Source organism: Varanus komodoensis, unplaced genomic scaffold, assembly GCF_004798865.1.
Source record: "Varanus komodoensis strain SLA01 unplaced genomic scaffold, ASM479886v1 scaffold40, whole genome shotgun sequence".
Lineage (NCBI taxonomy): Eukaryota > Metazoa > Chordata > Lepidosauria > Squamata > Varanidae > Varanus > Varanus komodoensis.
The window spans coordinates 9,181,749-9,199,363 of record NW_025335942.1 but is presented as its reverse complement, the minus strand read 5'-3'; the positions used below and the strand labels follow the sequence as shown (position 1 = coordinate 9,199,363).

Here is a 17,615-nt window from a genome sequence, read left to right as displayed (position 1 = left end):
GGCAGAGGGCGCGAGGCGAGCGCGCGGCAGGAGTCCCGGGACGCGCGGCGGCGAAGCGCACACGGCGCGGCGGCCCTCCGCACAGCCGAGCCCCGGGCGCGCAGGCGGCGGCGGCGGCGGCGGCATGAGCGGCCCGGCCGAGAACTTCTAGCGGCAGCCGGGCGCGTTCTTCCGCAGGAGCGGCCGCGCCCCCTCGCGCGATGAGCCGGGCCGCGGCGGGGAGCCGGCGGCCGGGGCTCGTGCTCGCGCTGTGCCTGTGCCTGTGCCTGTGGCCGGGCCCCGGCGGCTCTGCCGCGGCCGCCGCCTCCGTGCGCTACGCGATGCCCGAGGAGCGGCCCGTCGGCGCGGCCGTGGGGAACGTGGCGCTCGACTTGGGCCTGCCGCTCCGGCAGCTGCAGGCGCGCAACCTGCGCGTGGTGTCGGGGGGCGGCCGCAAGTTCTTCGAGGCCGACCTGGGCACCGGCGAGCTGCGCGTGGCCGAGCGCATCGACCGCGAGGAGCTGTGCGGCGCGCTGGCGCCCTGCGTGCTGAGCCTGCAGGTCGTGGCCGAGAGCCCGCTGGAGCTGTTCGGCGTCGCGGTGGAGATCCTGGACGTGAACGACCACGACCCCGCGTTCCCCAGCAGGCAGATGCGCCTGGAGGTCAGCGAGTCCGTGGCGCCCGGCGCGCGCTTCCCGCTGGAGAGCGCGCAGGACCCCGACGCGGGCGCCCACGCCCTGCAGACGTACCAGCTCAGCGCCAACGCGCACTTCGCGCTGGACGTGCAGGCGCGCGGCGACGGCACCAAGTACGCCGAGCTGGTGCTGCAGAAGGCGCTGGACCGCGAGCGGCAGCGGGAGCTCCGCCTGGCGCTCACCGCGCTGGACGGCGGCAGCCCGCCGCGCTCGGCCACGCTGCAGGTCCTGGTGGACGTCCTGGACGCCAACGACAACAGCCCCGTCTTCAACCAGTCCGTCTACCGCGCCCGCGTGCGGGAGGACGTGCCCCCGCGCACGCCGCTCGCGCGCCCCAGCGCCTCCGACCTGGACGAGGGCGCCAACGGGGAGGTCGAGTACGCCTTCAGCAGCCACACGCCCGCGCAGCTGCGGCAGCTCTTCGCCCTGGACCCTGCCACGGGCGAGCTGAGCCTCCAGGGAGCGCTGGACTTCGAGGAGGCCCGGTTCTACGAGGTCTACATCCAGGCCAAGGACAAGGGCTCCAACCCGGCCGTGGCCCACTGCAAGGTGCTGCTGGAGGTCGTCGACGTGAACGACAACCGCCCGGAAATATCCGTGACCTCGGTGTACAGCCCGGTGCCCGAGGACGCCGCGCCAGGGACCGTGGTCGCCCTGCTGAGCGTCACGGATCGCGACTCCGCGGACAACGGCCTGGTCAGCTGCTCCATCCCTGCGGACCTCCCTTTTGCCCTCAGCTCCTCCCTGCAGAACTACTACACGGTGCAGACGAAGGAAGCGCTGGACCGGGAGCGCGCCTCCGAGTACAACATCACCGTCACCGCGCGAGACGCCGGCTCGCCCTCTCTCGGGGCGGAAAAGCGCATTCTCGTGAAGGTGTCCGACGTAAACGACAACCCGCCTAAATACCCACAGCCCTCTTATGACGTGTACATGGAAGAAAACAACCTTCCGGGGACCCTGATTTTTAACATCAGTGCCTCTGATGCGGATCTGGACCAGAATTCGCACCTTTCCTACTCCATCCTCGAGAACCCCGGCCCTTTGGGAGATTTGGCGGGCAGGTACTTTTCCATTAACCGGGAGAACGGCTCCATTTATGTCCTGGTGCCCTTGGACCATGAGGACGCAATGGAGTTCCAGCTGGTGGTGCAGGTCCGGGACGGAGGCGTGCCCCCCCTGGCCACCAACACCACCATCCATGTTTTCGTCACAGACCAGAATGACAATCCCCCCCGAGTGCTGCACCCCAGCCCGAACGGCAGCGCCTTGCTCTTGGAGGCGATCTCGCCCGCAGTCAGCCCCGGGTACATGGTCACCAAGGTCGTGGCCTGGGATGCGGACGCAGGATACAACGCCTGGCTCTCCTACACGCTCCTGCAGGCCACTGACCCCGGACTCTTCGCCCTGGGCCTGCATTCCGGGGAGATCAGCACAGCCCGGGCTCTGCGGGAGGAAGACTCCCGCAGGCAGACTTTGGTCATCCTCGTGAAGGACAGCGGGGACCCTGCTTTGTCCTCCACCGTGACCCTCACGGTCACGGTGGCAGAGACATCCAGGGAGGCACTGGCGGACCTGACAGCCGTGTCCTCCGTCCCCCAGACCAAGAAGCACTTGACTTTCTATTTAATCCTCGCGGTCATCTTGATCTCCGTGGCCTTCTTTGTCACAGTGGTTGGGGTCGGGGTCTATAAATTCTGCAAGTGGAGGCAATCCAGGGATATTTTCAAGGCCTCCCGGAGCTCCCTCTATAGAACCCCCGGGCCTTTCAACCACATAGACACTGTGCGCAGTGGATTTGCCCCTCCCAGCTTCTACCAGCAAGTCCTCACCACTGACTCTCGCCAGAGCGACCTTCTGTACAAAATGCCCTTCGCTCCCAGTCCTGTGGGCAGCCGCCAAAGCACCATCCCAAGGCGCGATGCTGCCCTCTATAACCAGATCATAGGCACCAATAGCAGGCTCCCAGCGCCCTCCGAGGTAACGTATGCACGAGAGAGCTTCCGGGCCGACCGCTCGTGGGCTTCCCCGGGAAGGGTGGCCGTGCCTGTGGAGCTCCTCCCTTCCCCTGCCCTCTGTCTCCCCCTTGTGGTGTGCGGTTGCTTCCTGGTGTAATTGCAGTTGCCCCCGTTCCCTTCCTGTGGCTTTCCTGTGCATTCCTAGCCAGTGACGAGGTTGGTGGCTCGGTCAGCCCTTTCTCTGCCTCGTCAAATCGTGTGAACAGTTCAGGTCACCTGCCACTGATGGTTACCTAGACCAGGCTGTGGCAGAAGGATACCTGCCAGTACGTTCAGTGACCTGGAAGGTGGTGCAACGGGAACGCAGCGTGAATGGGCCAGGTGTGTGTTCAGTGGCGGGTTGCTTGCTTGATGGAAGCGGTCTGAGGGCGTCTTGGCTTGGGGAGGTCTCGGGACGCCAAGGGGCCATGCGCAGCCCTCCCCTGGGGACTGGTCCCCACTGCTTTACCCTCTAGAAACATCGAAACAGAGGAACAGAGCGAGGCAGAAGGGGTCTCCTGGGCCATCTAGTCTGACCTCCCCGCACAGCTGGCTCTGCTCCCGACATGCTCCTTCACGATAACTATGGGGCAAATGATGGCTGGTTTCTCTTCCTAATATCGTGGGAGGGTGTGGTGGGATCGGGTCTGTTTTTGGTGTCTCAAACAGGTTGGAGGAGGGGGCGAAATGGCTGCGCAGGCTGGAGGGCTGTGCCACGGGCGCTTGTGACGCCTGCGAGGCACTGGGTCCCCGGGACAGGGTGCGAGAGCGGGGCTCCCCTTTCCAGCAAAAGGCCCGCTGCCCCTGGGAGGCACCGCCCTGCAGGCGGCAGGGGGCCCTCCAGCCGTTCCCAAATCACAGGTGGCAGCAAGGACGGGGTGGCACGTGGGGTGGAAAGACAAGGCGCCCCAGAAGCTGGGATGCCTGCCTGTGGGCAGAGGGCCTCGCGCCCATGCGTGGCATTGTGGGGGCACTGGGGCACTGAGGGGGGGCAGCTGCCGGTGGCTGGCCTGGAGCACCTCTTCCATGCAGCAGGTCGCCTGGAAAGCGGGGGGTTCTGGGCCCCAGGTGCATCACGCTGTGCAGCCCTTCGCCCACTCCGGCCCTTCCTCTGCCCTGCAGACAACCACGGAAACGTGGATCCTCCCGCATGGCCCTCCGTCGAGACAAGTGGGACAGGGACCGCTCCCCCTGCCCGATCTGGGTGGGACCCTTCCCTGCCCCAGCTGCAGGGCCCCCTGGCAGCCGGCACCCCTCACTCTGGCTGTGCCGCCTCGGGCCTGGGCCAGCAGCCCCACAGCACCTGGGGGCCACAAGGGCCCGTCCTCGATTGCGGGAGCGCAAGAGGGCTCTGTCGGCACAGGGCAGGGAGCGCATTCCCCACGGGGGCCCTCCATGTGCCGAGCGCCGCAGGGCAGGGAGCGTGAGAAGAGAGCCAGCCTTGCACCCTGAGCCGGCGCGACAGCCCGTCCCGCCCTGCGTTACAGACGCAGCTGCAGGTTGGCAGCATCCTCCGGGTGCCCAGGCCCCACCCCGGCAACCCCCGCCCCGCATCGCTGGGCGGGTGGCCGGGCGGGGAGGCAGGCTCATCTGTTTGCTGCCCCTGGGAGGCTGGCCGGCCCTGGCTCTGCAGGGCGTGGGTCGAGGGGCGTCCGGCCGCCCGTGGTGCCAGGAACTGGCCTGGGCGTACGACGCGGCGCCTGTGCTCTGCCCCAGCAACGGCCCCAGGCAGGCGAAGGGGCTGCAGGGAGGGCTCTGCTCCGCAGCCGAGCATCTGGCGCGTCTCCTGTTGCCAGGCTGTCTCTGCACGACGTGCCGTTTTGTCCAAAAGGGCAGAGTGAGAATGGGCATTTTTTTCTGGCATTATTTATGTTTGTCTGTGCAGCGAGCAAAAAAAGAAAAGGTAGCAAAGGAAGCGCGGATCTGTGCAGGTTTTGCATTTGAAGCTGCCACTGAAGATGATGGTGAGGCGTGCGCCATGCGCTCGCCAAGCCAGGCGTGATCGGCCACCCGGGCACGGCGGCTTGCCGAATTCTTGATGCCTCCCTAGCTTTTACACCCCAGGCAGGCAACCGAACGAGGCGGACCGGCTGCTGCGATTGCGCTCGGGTAGAAGCAGACCTGTTTCGTCCACTCACGTTTTCCTTATTATCCCTCGACTCAGGCTGGGTAACCGCTCTGTGACATGATGGCTGAATGTTCCATATGTTGTGACAAATGTTCTGTTCAAAGGGGCTTTCGGTTGCTGAGATCTGAAGGGCTGGCGAGACTTGCTGAAATGTTTCTGCTGGAGATCTTTTCTAGTTTGCCTCCAAGTTCTGAAATTAGGAGCTGGTGGCCACTGCCACGGTCTGCCCCTTGTCTGGTTTTGGGCGCAAGATTAGGACTTTTCCACCTTCTGCGTCCAGTTACATAATCTATTTGACTTCTGCATTTGTCTCTGGTGAGGTCCATGTACACAGCGGTCTGAGTGGCTGCGCGAAGTATGTGTTTGCAGTGAACAGGTTGTTGGATAAACAAAATTCTGTGAGTCATCCTCCCAGTTCATTTCTTACCCCAGGCCAAACCTTCACAGAAGAGTTGATTCTGCTTTGCCCCCTACTGTTGCATTCCAGTCACCAGGACTAGCGGCATGTCTTGCTCAGGTGCGTTATCCACTCCCTCTTGAGTACCTGCATCAAAGTTTTCAATTTCTTCTCCAGCATCAGCTGTTGGAGCAGAGACTTAAGTATGGAAGGCATGCAAGATCTGTTGTCTTGCTGGCAAAACTGCTGCTTTTTAAACTCTGGGCAGCCAAGGGAATTTTTGGATTCCCAAAGACCAGCGTCTTCAGAAAGCTGTGACAGACTTGGTGGCCGGCAGGGGCGGTGGCAGTGGCTTCCATTTCTGCTGGGTACAGAGGGATGCCCCTTCGGTCGTTTGGCTCCATGCCACTTCTTGGCCTGAAGCCACCTGTGGAAAGGGCAGGCCCAACTCAAGACAGAAGCGGCAGGTGCTGGAGGAGGTCCTTTCACAGAACATACGGGGGGGGGGGGCACTTCTTGAGGCGTCCCACAGGTGCGGCGGTCAGCATAAGCTCTGCCCGTGCCGGGAGTGCCTCTCGGCACACTGCGAGAGCTCACTGCATGGGGGGAGCGGCGACTCTTGGCCCCCCAGACCCTGCCCGGGAAGCGGGGAGCCTGTTCCACACCCAGTGCCCAGTTGCCACCATCTCCTGGCTCAGCAGAGACAGTCTGGCTAGCAGCATTCCCAGCACCACGACCCGCCCTGGCCGCCCACCCTCCCCTCCTGGAGGAGGACCACCGCCAGAACCCACTGCTGCCGTCGGCCCAGGCAGGTCGGAGCGCCCGCCTCTGGGCCACGCAGGCCGCGTCCAGCGCGGAGCAAGTCCAGGGAGCCCCTTCCCTGACGCGAGCCCAAGAGAGAGCTCCCGCTCGCCCGGCGAAGTGCAGGCCCTCTTCCTGGGGGTCCTCTGTGGCCCCGCTCCGAGGACCCTGCCCGCCTTTCTCGTGCCCCCGCTGCTGCTGCTGGCTGCTGGGCGCAGTCTCCTGAGCAGGGGTGAGTGTGGCTTCCATGGGACACCCTGTTAGGAGCAGCCAGAGGCGAGACTTCCCTCCCTCTGCTGAAGACCCGGGTGCTAAGGTTGGCGTCACCTTTGGGGAGGGAGGAAATCTCCTAGGAGCTTTTTATTTTCCCGTCATTTTAAGAATTAGACATTTTAATTGGTTTTAACATCTGCAGTTGCTTTTTGCTTTTGCTTTTGTTTCTGATTTTGATTTCGACTTTTGCTGATGTTGTGTTTTTGTTGTTTTACAGTGGTTATTTGCGGTTGTTATTAATTGTTATAATTGTGTAAGCTGTCCTGGGATGTTTGTCTCGTGTAGGAGCGATACGAATGTTTTAAGTAAATAGATAAGCGCTCCAGGAAGCAGCATGCCCTTCGGTGAGCCTGCCCTGGCCACCGAGCCCAAGCTTTTCCCCTACGGCGGGGCAGTTTATTCTGCCTCGCGTGTTGGCGGCAGTGCTGGGGAGGGGCCGACGGTGTGGCTCGGCTCTCTGGGGGTCCTCAGCGTGGAGGGCAGAGCTGGAGGCACAACGGGGGTGGGCTTCCAAGCCCGCCTCCCGCGAGCGCTATCAGCACTGCCCCGGAGAGCCGTCCAGGGTGAGGTGCTTCCGGCAGAGCCTCCGCCTGGGGCCTCGAGGCACCCCCACCGTGCTCTCCAGCCCTCGCTGAGCCGTGCAGGGGCCTCCCGCCTGGGCTCCCTGCTGCCAGGCCGTCGTCTGGGTCCGCGTGGAGCTTGTGCCTCCCGGAGCCAAGCGTGCTCAGCGAGGGATAGCCAAGCATGTCGTGACACAGGGTTTGGTGCTGAGATAATTATCCTGGGAAATCTGGCCACGGACAGCCGGCGAAGAGGTTTCCGGCTCGTCGGCCTCTGTGCAGGCGCTTTAAGACCCCGCCCCCAGCCCGGCATCGCTGCCGGAGCCGGGGAGGGGGAGCGTGGGCCGGCGCTTGCCGTGCGGCCAGAGCACCCTGGACTGCAGGAGCCAAGGCTTGCTTTGGAGCCCCACAGGGTCCCACCTCTCTTGGTTCTGGGTTGGATCCGGTGCTCCTGTCCCGTCCTGTGGGAGGAAACAAGATGCAAGAGTCAGAGCATGTGCCGTCCGGACTGCCTGGTGCAGGCTCTGTGTCATTGTCTTGGCTGCGCTGGGTCAGAAAGGCCAGCAAGGGATGGGAGGGGTGACCCTTTGGGAACGGCATCTCCCTCTCCAGAGAAGGGTGGCGAATGCCATGGCAGTCCAAGCTTTGTGGGGGGTTTCTGTCCGTCTCCAGGTTGCTGGGGAGAGAGGCAGGTCCGGCATCCCACTCCCGGAGAGCCACGCTCGGGGGGCCTTTGGGGGGGGGGTCTAAAGAGCTGGCTCAGGAGGCTGCCCAGGTCATGGCTGGCTGTGCTGAGAAGCGGTTGGGGGTGCAGGTCCGTGGTGGCCTCCAGGCTGCGAAGGGGCGGCCTGACCGGGAGCAGCGCTGTGGCCCGTTGGGCCGCTTGCTGTCTAGCGGTCCTGCCTGCAGGCCCAGCAGCCCACAGTCCTGTGGGAATGGAGCCCCCGGCCTCGTTCTTACCGTTCTCACCCATTTGGAAATCACGGCGCCTGCAGCGCCAGGGCCCCAGTCCGCCTCGGAGGCGCTTGGAGAGTTAGACACGGTGCAGACTCCGCCAGCGCCTGCCCACTGAGTCCATGTGGAGCGCTCGGCGGCAAGCCTGAACTGATTCTGGAGCAGCTGCTGGGCAGAGAGAAAAGGCCTGCCAGATCTGAGCTACTAAGATCTCGGCGCCAGCCCCAGAAGCCAGGGACAACCCGCCTGTCGGAATCCGTCAGGGCACAAGGTCAGCCTAGCAGGAGGTGCCCCCAGGGGCGCCCGGGGCCTCCTTGCCAGCGAGCAGCAAGGCGGCAGGATGAGCCCCTCCCTCAGCCGGGCTCCAGAGAAGGCTCAGCCTGGGCTCAGCGGCTGGCTTGCGACTGGGAGGCTGGAGAGATCAGAGGCGAGGGGAGGGTGGGGTGATGAAGAGGGAGCTTCTTGCAAAGTGAGCGAGAAGCCCCAGTGGGGCCAGGGGTCGCCCTCATGGAGGTGGTAGAGGAGACCGGCCACCTGCCTCCAACTAGGCTCCCCACCACCTGCCAGGCACCATCGCAGGACCCCGCAGACCCCCTCCAGCACAGCACCACCTCCCTGCAGGGGCCCCTTCCAGACGGGGCCCCCTGTTGAGAGCCGCTTTTCTCTGCTGCTCGTGGATGGGGTGGGGGGAGTCCTCAGCACAGGGTTAGAGTCAGAGCCAGCGCTGGTTCTCCGGCACTTTCCGGCCGAGCCATTTCCTCGTGAAATCCTGAGCAACTCCTGAGCTGAATCCGGACCCCCCGCCACCCCGCCACCCCGCTTCCCGCAGCCTGCTTGCCGGAGCCGTGCGGCTGCCATTGCTGCGTCCGCCTTTGGCCCTGATCCCGGCCGTGAGGCTCCGCCATGGGCGTAAGCGGCGCGCCGGCCCCCTCCGGGCTGAGCCACGGGGGGTGCACTCCTTCGACCGTGCCCACATCGCCACCACGGCGCGGAGGGAGGGCGCTCCCCTTCCCCTGCGGCCCTCGTCCGGCAGCCGGCGCCGTTCCCTGCGCGAGGAGCTCACCCAGGTGCAAAGCGCCTGCTGCCGGCGCAGGTCCGAAGGCGCATGGCGGGCCGGATCTGGCCCCCGGGCCGTAGCTTGAGGGCCCATGGTCTAGAGAGCCCGGGAGCGGGGCTTGGCGCGGAAGGGCCTCACGCCACAGAGGGGGAGGCCACGTGACACGCCCTCGGCGTGGCCGAGCCCAGAGGCAACTGCCCTTCCCGGCAAGCGCCGCTGCGGGGTCTCTCCTCCTTCCGCTCTCCCAGGCCGGCCAGGCTCGCTTCTGAGAAGGGGGGGACCTCAGGGGGCAAGCCGGGCCCACAGGGGTCTCCCAGCCGGCGGCCCTTTCCAGGAGCCGAACGAGGCGAGCTGTGGGACGCGGAAGGCCCCGGAAGGCGTGGGGCAGACGGGGGGGGGGGGGGGTAGCGGCACCCGGCTGTGCCTCCCATGACTACTTGCCACTTCCAAAGCATGTGGGGGGCTTGAGATGGGGCAAGGAGCCATGCTGCCCCTTTGCTAATGTTTCCAGGGAAGCTCAGACGGAGCGAGCTTTGGCAAGTGGGCACGTCTTAAAGCAGCCGGGACAGGGATGCTGGGCCAAAAGACAGCAGGCTTTCTCTAGCTAAAAATACCAAGGAGCAGTTGCATAATTTTCCAAGGCAGTTTGCCGAATCCTCCTCCTTTTTGTAAATGGGACAGAGGGAGTAGGAAGGGAAAGGGCGGGTGAGCAGGACACGGGAGCGCCTGCAGATGAGCTGCCCTCTCTGGAGACAGGTGAAGGCCTCTGCAGCTCCGTGGCGCAGGACGTGGCCTTCCTGTTATGACCCACGGAGAGGCTGCAGGCCTTTTCCCACCCTTGCAGGGCATAGGAGTGATCTGGCCCTAGTGCACTGTCCATTCTCCTTTCATACGGCAGCCTAAACGTCTCTGCCTTTGTGGATTTCTGTTCATCGGCTCCCTCCCACTGCCTTCCCCTTACAATGGATCTACTCAGACGAGCAGCTGCAGCGGCTGATGATTTTCTAATTTAGGAGAGCCCGGTGAATGGGCCGGCTGGCCTGAAGCAACGCGGGGGCTTCTGCATTGTCGCACTGCGTGCGGGTCGGAGGGCCATGTGCATCTCCACTGAGGAGGGCCTGCTTGCGTGGTGGGTGTCTGTGCGTGCGTGCGTGCTTGCTCTAATCTGCTCCGAATGTTTACATCCCACTCCGCACTGGAGCAGATTCTGGAGCAGCTTTGCCTTGGTGATGCCTCCAGGCACCCTTTGCCAAAAGTCTGGGGCCTCCCTGGGAGAGCCCTTCCTTATCGCTCCTGGGCTGCGTGATAACAAGCCCCTTTTTCATAGCTGGTGACAGAGCAGGCCAGTCCTTGGCCAGAGAGACTGTGGCTCTGTCTCCCCACAGCTGAGGGTTCCTCTTTGTGTGGATGAGATAGAAGGAATCTGGCTAATGTGAACAATGAGGATTTGTACCACTCATGCCTCCCGGACGTGCGGTTTCCTTGAGAACAGGAGCCTGAGCTGCTAAACTTAGCTGCCAGAACCTGTGACAAGCCAGCCTGCTGAAGAGCTGGCTGCACCAGGGGGTGAAGGACAGGGGCATCGCCCCAGCCACGCATGCACGTGGCCCTGGCCTTGGGGCGGGGGGGGGGGTGGTGCAGTGCTGGCAGGGAGCGGAGAGGCTCCTCATCCCGCCAGGTGCCGGACCAAATTTCCGGGCGGGGGGGCACTCTTTTGCCTTGACTTCCGTCCTCGTCGCTATGGCTATAGCTCAGCTTCCCTCCCCCGGTCCACCCCCTCAGCTCTGACTAACACTCTGCTGCAGCTCGGCAAGCTCCAAAGCCATTGAATCCATTTGGAAGAAAATACCGAGGGATCTGATCAGCAGCGTTCGCCCGGCTCGCGCAGCCTGCCGAGCCCTGGAGCGCGCCACATGGACTCCTCTGGAAGGGCTCGTTCCGCGATGGAGCCGCCACTCGCCGGGCAAGTACGGGGCTGGCTTTTGCTGTCCCTCTGGGTGTCAGTGGCAGGGCAGCTCCACTATTCCGTGATGGAGGAATCCGACCCGGGGACCGTGGTGGGGAAGGTGGCGCAGGACCTGGGCTTGACGGCGGCGGCCCTCTCGCGGCGCCGGCTGCAGCTGGGCTCCGAGGAGAGCAAGAGGTTCTTCGCGCTCGGCCCAGCCGGGGGCACCCTGCTTGTGAACGAGAAGATCGACCGCGAGGCCCTGTGTGGCGCCAGCGAGGCCTGTGTGCTGCCGGTCCAGGTGGTCATCGAGCAGCCCCTAGAGCTCTTCCACCTGGAGGTGGAGGTCCGGGACCTCAACGACAACGCCCCCGGCTTCCCGGCCCCCGGGCCCGCCCTGCGCATCGCCGAGTCTGCCCCCGTGGGGTCGCGCTTCCCCCTGGAGAGCGCGCACGACGCAGATGTGGGGACCAACGCCGTCAGTGCCTACCAGCTGGGCCCCAACCCCCATTTCTCCCTGAACGTCAGGAACGTGAAGGGTGGCAAGCTGCTGCCGGAGCTGGTGCTGGAGCAGCCGCTGGACCGGGAGCGGCAGGCGGAGCACCGGCTCGTGCTCACCGCTCGCGACGGAGGCAGCCCCGTCCTGTCCGGGACGGCCCAGATCACCGTCGTGGTCCTCGACAGCAACGACAACGAGCCTGCCTTCGACCTGCCCGTGTACAAGGTCAGCTTCCTGGAGAACACCCCTGTGGGTGCGTTGCTCTTCAGTCTGAACGCGACTGACCCCGACGCCGGTTCCAACGGAGAGATACAGTATTCCTTTGGGATCCACACGCCGGAGTCCATCCAGAAGTTGTTTGGCTTGGATCCCCACACGGGCGAGATCCATGTTAAAGGAGCTGTGGATTTCGAGGAGGCCCATTCCTATGAGCTTCACATCAGGGCCAGGGACAAGGGCATCCCGCAACTGGAAGGCCACTGCGTCATCCAGTTGGAAGTGGAAGACGAGAACGACCATCCGCCGGAGGTCCTGCTCACCTCCCTGGTGAGCCCGGTGCCAGAAAACACGCCCCTGGACACGGTGGTGGGGCTCTTCAGCGTGCGTGACCAGGACTCGGGGGCCAATGGGAAGGTGCACCTACAGATCTCCCCGGACGTGCCCTTTAAGATCAAGTCCTTCGAGAACCACTATTCCCTGATGACCCGCAAGCAGCTCGACCGAGAAGCGGTCTCCCAGTACGCCATCACGCTGACCGCCCGAGACTCGGGCTCCCCGCCCCTCAGCACCAACGTCACCGTCGTGCTGAACATCTCAGACGTCAACGACAACGCCCCGCGCTTCACGCAGCAGGCCTACAACACCTTCCTGAAGGAGAACAACCCTCCAGGCTCCCTGCTCTGCACCGTGGCGGCTTCGGACCCCGACGAGGGTGACAACGCCCGGCTGACGTACTCCGTGATGGGGAGTCAGTTCCAGGGGGCCCCCATCTCGTCCTTGGTTTACGTCAACCCGGAGAGTGGGGACCTCTATGCCCAGCACTCTTTCGACTATGAGAGGCTGCAAGCGCTGCAGATTCCTGTCCTGGTGCAGGACGCCGGGTCGCCCCGGCTGAGCTCCAGCGTCACGGTCTTCGTCTTCATCCTGGATGAGAACGACAATACCCCTGTGGTCTTGCAGCCAGTCACCGGGCAGGACTTGTCTGCATTCCAGAGGATCCCTCGGAACGCCCCCGCCGGCTATGTGGTCACGAAAGTGACCGCCGTGGATGCCGACTCCGGGCACAACGCCTGGCTGGAGTATTCTTTGCTGCCCCAGTCTACCGATCCCTACCTGTTCCAGGTCTCCCCCTACACGGGAGAAGTGTGGACTGTGCGAGACTTCCAAGAAGCAGACCTCTCTGCGCAGAGGGTCCTCATCCAGGTGAAGGACAATGGAGACCCCCCCTTGTCCACCACGGTTTCCATCTTGGTCTCGCTGGAGGACAAGGCCCGGGCGGAAGGTCCTCAGTCTCTCAACTTCCGGGCACATCCCAAAGAAAGATCCGATGTGGCCTTCTATCTGATCATTGCGCTGGTGGCTGTCAGCTTGCTGTTCCTGCTCTCCTTCATCATCTTCTCGGGAAAATGGGTTCGCAACCCAGAGCCCCTCTGCTGCAGCTCGAGCGATGAGGATGGGGACGGCTTCCGCCTGCCCACCCAAGAGCTGCAGCTGAGCTCAGACGGCACGATGCAATACATGGAGGTGACCCTGCAGCCCGCAGACCCCCAGAGCCCACGCTACGGGGCCAGCTGCTCCCCGGGGTCCGGCAGGAGCGACTTCACCTTCCTGCGGCCCGTGGAACGCCCCCAGCCCTGCGAGCTGCCCCCGGACCCCGAGGCCATCTCCTCCCACGGCGATCCCTTGAGCCAGCCCAGGCAGGTGAGGGCCGTTTTGTCCGTTTCCCTTACAGAGGAACCGGGTGTCTCGAGTGGCGCCTGAGACTTGACCTGGGACTCGCCGATCAGCTGCTGGTGTGGGGTGAGCGCACGGGGAATGCCCTCCCACGCGCCGGCGTGGCCTGTGGCCCGTGGCAGCTCGGAGAGGAAGCGGAGGGGTGGGTGGGGTGCCCAGCACAGGCCGGGCCGCCTTTGAACGGCGCTGTGTTTTCTCCTCCCCACGAGGGTCGCTTTGTACAAAGCTGCATGTGCGTCCGAATCGTGCGCCAGATGCAGCTTGTCACGAAGGCAGCTTCTCCTGCGCTTCTCTCAGCTTTGCAACAGCAAAGTCCCCCAGAACAAAAGTGCAGTCGGAGATAGTTTTCTCCTCTGACAATATTCACACTCAAAGCAACTGGTATCTGAGGGGGAAAAGGACTAAGATCATGTACAGGTGCCTGGAGATTTTCCCGGGAAGGGATGTGCAGGTGTTCTGTTGAATAGCCAGATCAAGGACTGAATGCATTTCAGCTCAGTAAAATGCTGTCAGTTCGGGAGCGCATAGAGCACGGAGCAGGCGACCAGGACCAGGAAGTGTCGGCAAAATCGGCGCAGGGAGCTGTGGCTTGCCAGCCTTCACCGGGCAGAGGGAATCAGGCGGCTCTCGCTGCGGCTGGCCGCGTGGGGAGGGGGCCGGAGGAGCGGCCTGCCTGGGGCTTGCCGGGCGGCCGGCCGGCCGGGCTTTGTTTCCCATTGTCTGCGGTTCCGCGGTGTCTCTAGGTTAAAAGGAGCAGGTTCCGCGGTCCTTTTTTGCACGGCAGCTGCTTTCAGACTTGGATTGGTGCGTGTGTTGCTGTCCTGGGAAGGAGTCTGCTGATTGGACGGACGGGAAGGCAGGCGCAACCAATGAGCAGGGGGCTCACCTTGAAGATCTGCGGCGGGCGCCCACCACTCCCCTCCACAGCTGTGTCAATCGCTTGCAAACCAAAACAATGAATGGGAGAGGTAAACAGTGCCCACAGACCCGCTTGCTCGCATAGGTTGCATGGTCCTCCCAGATTAGGTGGTGAGCTCTCCAAGGCTTGGCAGGGACACGGTCTGCTATAAATAGCTCTTGTTTTGCAGTTTGAGCGCTTCTTGCTGTGGATTTCAGAAAGATGCTCAGAACAGAAAACTCTGCCTGGTGCCAGGGACTCCTGCACGGCTTTGCCTCGTCCCTGTTCCTGACCGGCTGCTTGGCACAGATCCGGTACTCTGTCCCAGAGGAACTCACGCGGGGAGCCTTCGTGGGCAGCGTGGCCAAGGACCTGGGGATGGACGTGACCAAACTGGCCGCTGCCAATCTGCAGGTGCTTTCCGATTCCGACTCCCAGTATTTCTCCGTGAACGTCAACACGGGGATCATCATAGTCAACGACCGGATTGACCGGGAGCAGCTCTGTGGGCAGAGCCTGCGGTGCTTCCTTCACCTGAAGCTCGCCATCGAAAACCCCGTGGAGTTCTACCGCATCGAGGTGGAGATCCTCGACATCAACGACAACGCCCCGGCCTTCGCAAGCAGCACAATCACCCTGCAGATCTTTGAACTGGCCGCCCTGGGCGCGCGCTTCCCCATCCCGCACGCGTGGGACCCCGACGTCGGAACGAACACTCTGCAGACCTACCACCTCAGTGCCAATGAGCACTTCAACCTCAACGTCAAGGCCCGCACGGACGGCACCAAGTTCCCAGAGCTTGTCCTGGAGAGGGCGCTGGACAGGGAGCAGGTGGCCGTCCACTCCCTGGTCCTGACGGCAGAGGATGGGGGCCTGGCCCCCAAGTCCAGCTCCATCCGAATCGCCGTCCACATCCTGGATGCCAATGACAACCACCCGGTTTTTGACAGGCCCACTTACTACACCCGCTTGGTGGAAAACTCTCCACCGGGAACCCTGGTGATGAAGCTCAACGCCACAGACCTGGATGAAGGATCCAACGGGCAGATCCAGTATTCGCTCAGCAGCCACAACTCGGAAGCCTTGCGCAGAATCTTCGCCATCGATGGCCTCACAGGGGAGGTCCGAGTCCAGGGCAGCTTGGACTTTGAGGAGGCCAGCGTCTATGAGATTGAGGTGGAGGCCAAGGACCAGGGCTCCCCTCCCATGGAGGAGCACTGCAGTGTCACGGTGGAGGTGGTGGATGTCAACGACAACGCCCCCGAAGTCATCCTCACCTCCTTCTCCAGTTCCATGAGTGAAGATGCTCCTCCCGGCAGCGTGGTCGCCGTGATACACGTCAAGGACAGGGACTCCGGCGACCTGGGCAAGGTCCAGTGCGACCTGCCCCGAAACCTCCCTTTCAAGCTCCGGAAGGACTTTGAGCACCAGTATTCCCTGCTCACCAGCGAGCAGCTGGACCGGGAGAGCGTGGCTCGCTACGACATTGCCATCCGCGCCTATGACCTGGGCAGCCCGCCCCTGTCCCAGCGCGCCTCGTTCTCCATCACGCTGGCAGATGTCAATGACAACCCGCCCCAGTTTGGCAGGCCGTTTTACGAAGTCAGCCTGGAAGAGAACAACCCGGCTGGGATGGTTCTCCTCACCGTTTCTGCCACAGATGCAGATAAGGACCAGAATTCCCGCCTGTCTTACTCTGTGCTGGCCGGTCCGGGACAGGAGTTCCTGGAGGATCCCACCTCCTACATCTCAATCAACCCCGTAACCGGGGAGATCCTTGCGGAGACCCCCTTCGACTATGAGCACAGCAACCACTTCCCGTTCCAGGTGGAAGCGTGCGATGGCGGCTCCCCGCCCCTCTGCAGCAGGGTTGTGGTGCACGTCTACCTGCTCGACCAGAATGACAACGCGCCCTGGGTCCGGTTCCCCTTCACGGGGAAGGACTCCAGCACGCAGTTCAGGATCCTGCGATCGACCACAGCCAACACGTTGGTCACCAAAATCATGGCTGTGGACTTGGACTCCGGGCGAAACGCTTGGCTGTCCTACCACCTGGAGCAGGCCACCGATCCCGGCCTTTTCGGCATGGCCCTCCGCAGCGGGGAGGTGAGGACCCTGCGAGCAATACGAGAGCTGGACAGTGCGGCCCAGCAGCTCGTCATGGTCGTCGAGGACTCCGGAGAGCCCGCCATGTCCACCTCGGTCACCGTGATGGTGCTTCTCGAGGAGAGCGGCCCGGAAGCCTTTCTGGGATTAACGGCCCCCTCGGTGGAGAGCGAGGGACCTCCCACCTTGACGGTGTATCTCATCATCTCCCTGGCAGCAGTTTCCACCATCTCGCTGATGGCTTTGGTGGCCCTGGCAATCCGGTGCCTCCACCGTGGCGCACGCACGGCCCCTGCCTTTCTTGGCTGCTGTGGAAGTAAAGCCGGGGGGCTCGCAGAGGCCCCCGATCACGGGCTGAGCCATTACCATTACCAGCTGAGCTCTGGCGATGCCATGATCGGGGTGCAGGTGGCCACGGCGGGTCCCCCGGCCCGGGCATACAGGTCCTGCTTCTCGCCTGTCTCGGACATCAGCGAGTTCGTGTTCATGAAGCCCAACCTGACTCTCAGGACAGCCTCCTGCAGCAACCTGGCTGAGCCCGGCTTCCTCAGCAAGGTGAGCACTCTCCATTTCAGCTTCCGCCGTGGGACCCCCGTGCCTGCTTTGCCTCGGGTGCTCCTGCGCCTAGCAGAGATGAGGAGGAAGACGGGGAAACTGAGGCGCAGGCTCACGGGCAGGCTGCTTCAGGTCGCATCCATCCCCTCTGCAGCCCGCTGGAATTGAGTGCCTGGCGCTCGCCTGCCTGCCTGCCTGCCTGCCGCCTGCCTGCCTCTGGAATCAGAGGGGCGGCGGGCGCTGCTTGCCTCAGCCTCTCCTGCAACATCTCGCTCCGAGCGGCCCCGCCCGCTGGCCCCCCACCTTGGACGCCCGGGCGCGGGCTCCCCCGGGCCAGCCCGCCAAACCGCCCGGCTATGCTGGGAGAGGCGGAGAGGGGCGCGGGGCGCGGGGGGGCGGGCTGGGCAGCGGGTGTGTGTCTCGGGGAAGGGGCTTCTCTGCCGCCGCCGCCGCCGCCGAGGAGGGAATTGTCGCCTGCCGGTATCCATTTCACAGCCCCGCGTCTCCGCTGCTCATTTTGCCAATGAGCGGCGGCCGCTCCGCGCGCTAAATCCGCCCCCCTCGCCAGCCCCGCCGCAGCGAGCCGCGTCTCTTGCGCAGCCCGGCAGGTCAGCCCAGCCGCCGGGCGCGGACCTTTCCGGGAGGGCGCCTACTCGCAGCGGGGCGGCCGGCGATCCCCGCCCGGCCAGGGCTGCGCACCTGCGGCGGCGGCGGCGGGGCCCGCGCCCCTGCGAGCCGGGCATGGGCGGCAGCGGGCGCGGCCCGGCGCCTGGGCTCGCCTGCCGGGCTGCGCAACAGACGCGCGCCCTCGCCCCCCC

The 17,615-nt window shown here is 64.0% G+C and overlaps 1 protein-coding gene across 1 annotated transcript in view; it reads left to right on the top strand.

Annotated features, from left to right (window-relative positions):
* LOC123029666 (protocadherin gamma-C3-like) overlaps positions 1–17,615 on the top strand; it is a 41,229-nt gene that overhangs the window by 1,759 nt on the left and 21,855 nt on the right. The window contains exon 2 of the mRNA XM_044442846.1: positions 206–2,654. Within this exon, the coding sequence (XP_044298781.1) occupies positions 206–2,654 (2,449 nt within the window). The remainder of the gene's footprint in view (positions 1–205; positions 2,655–17,615) is intronic.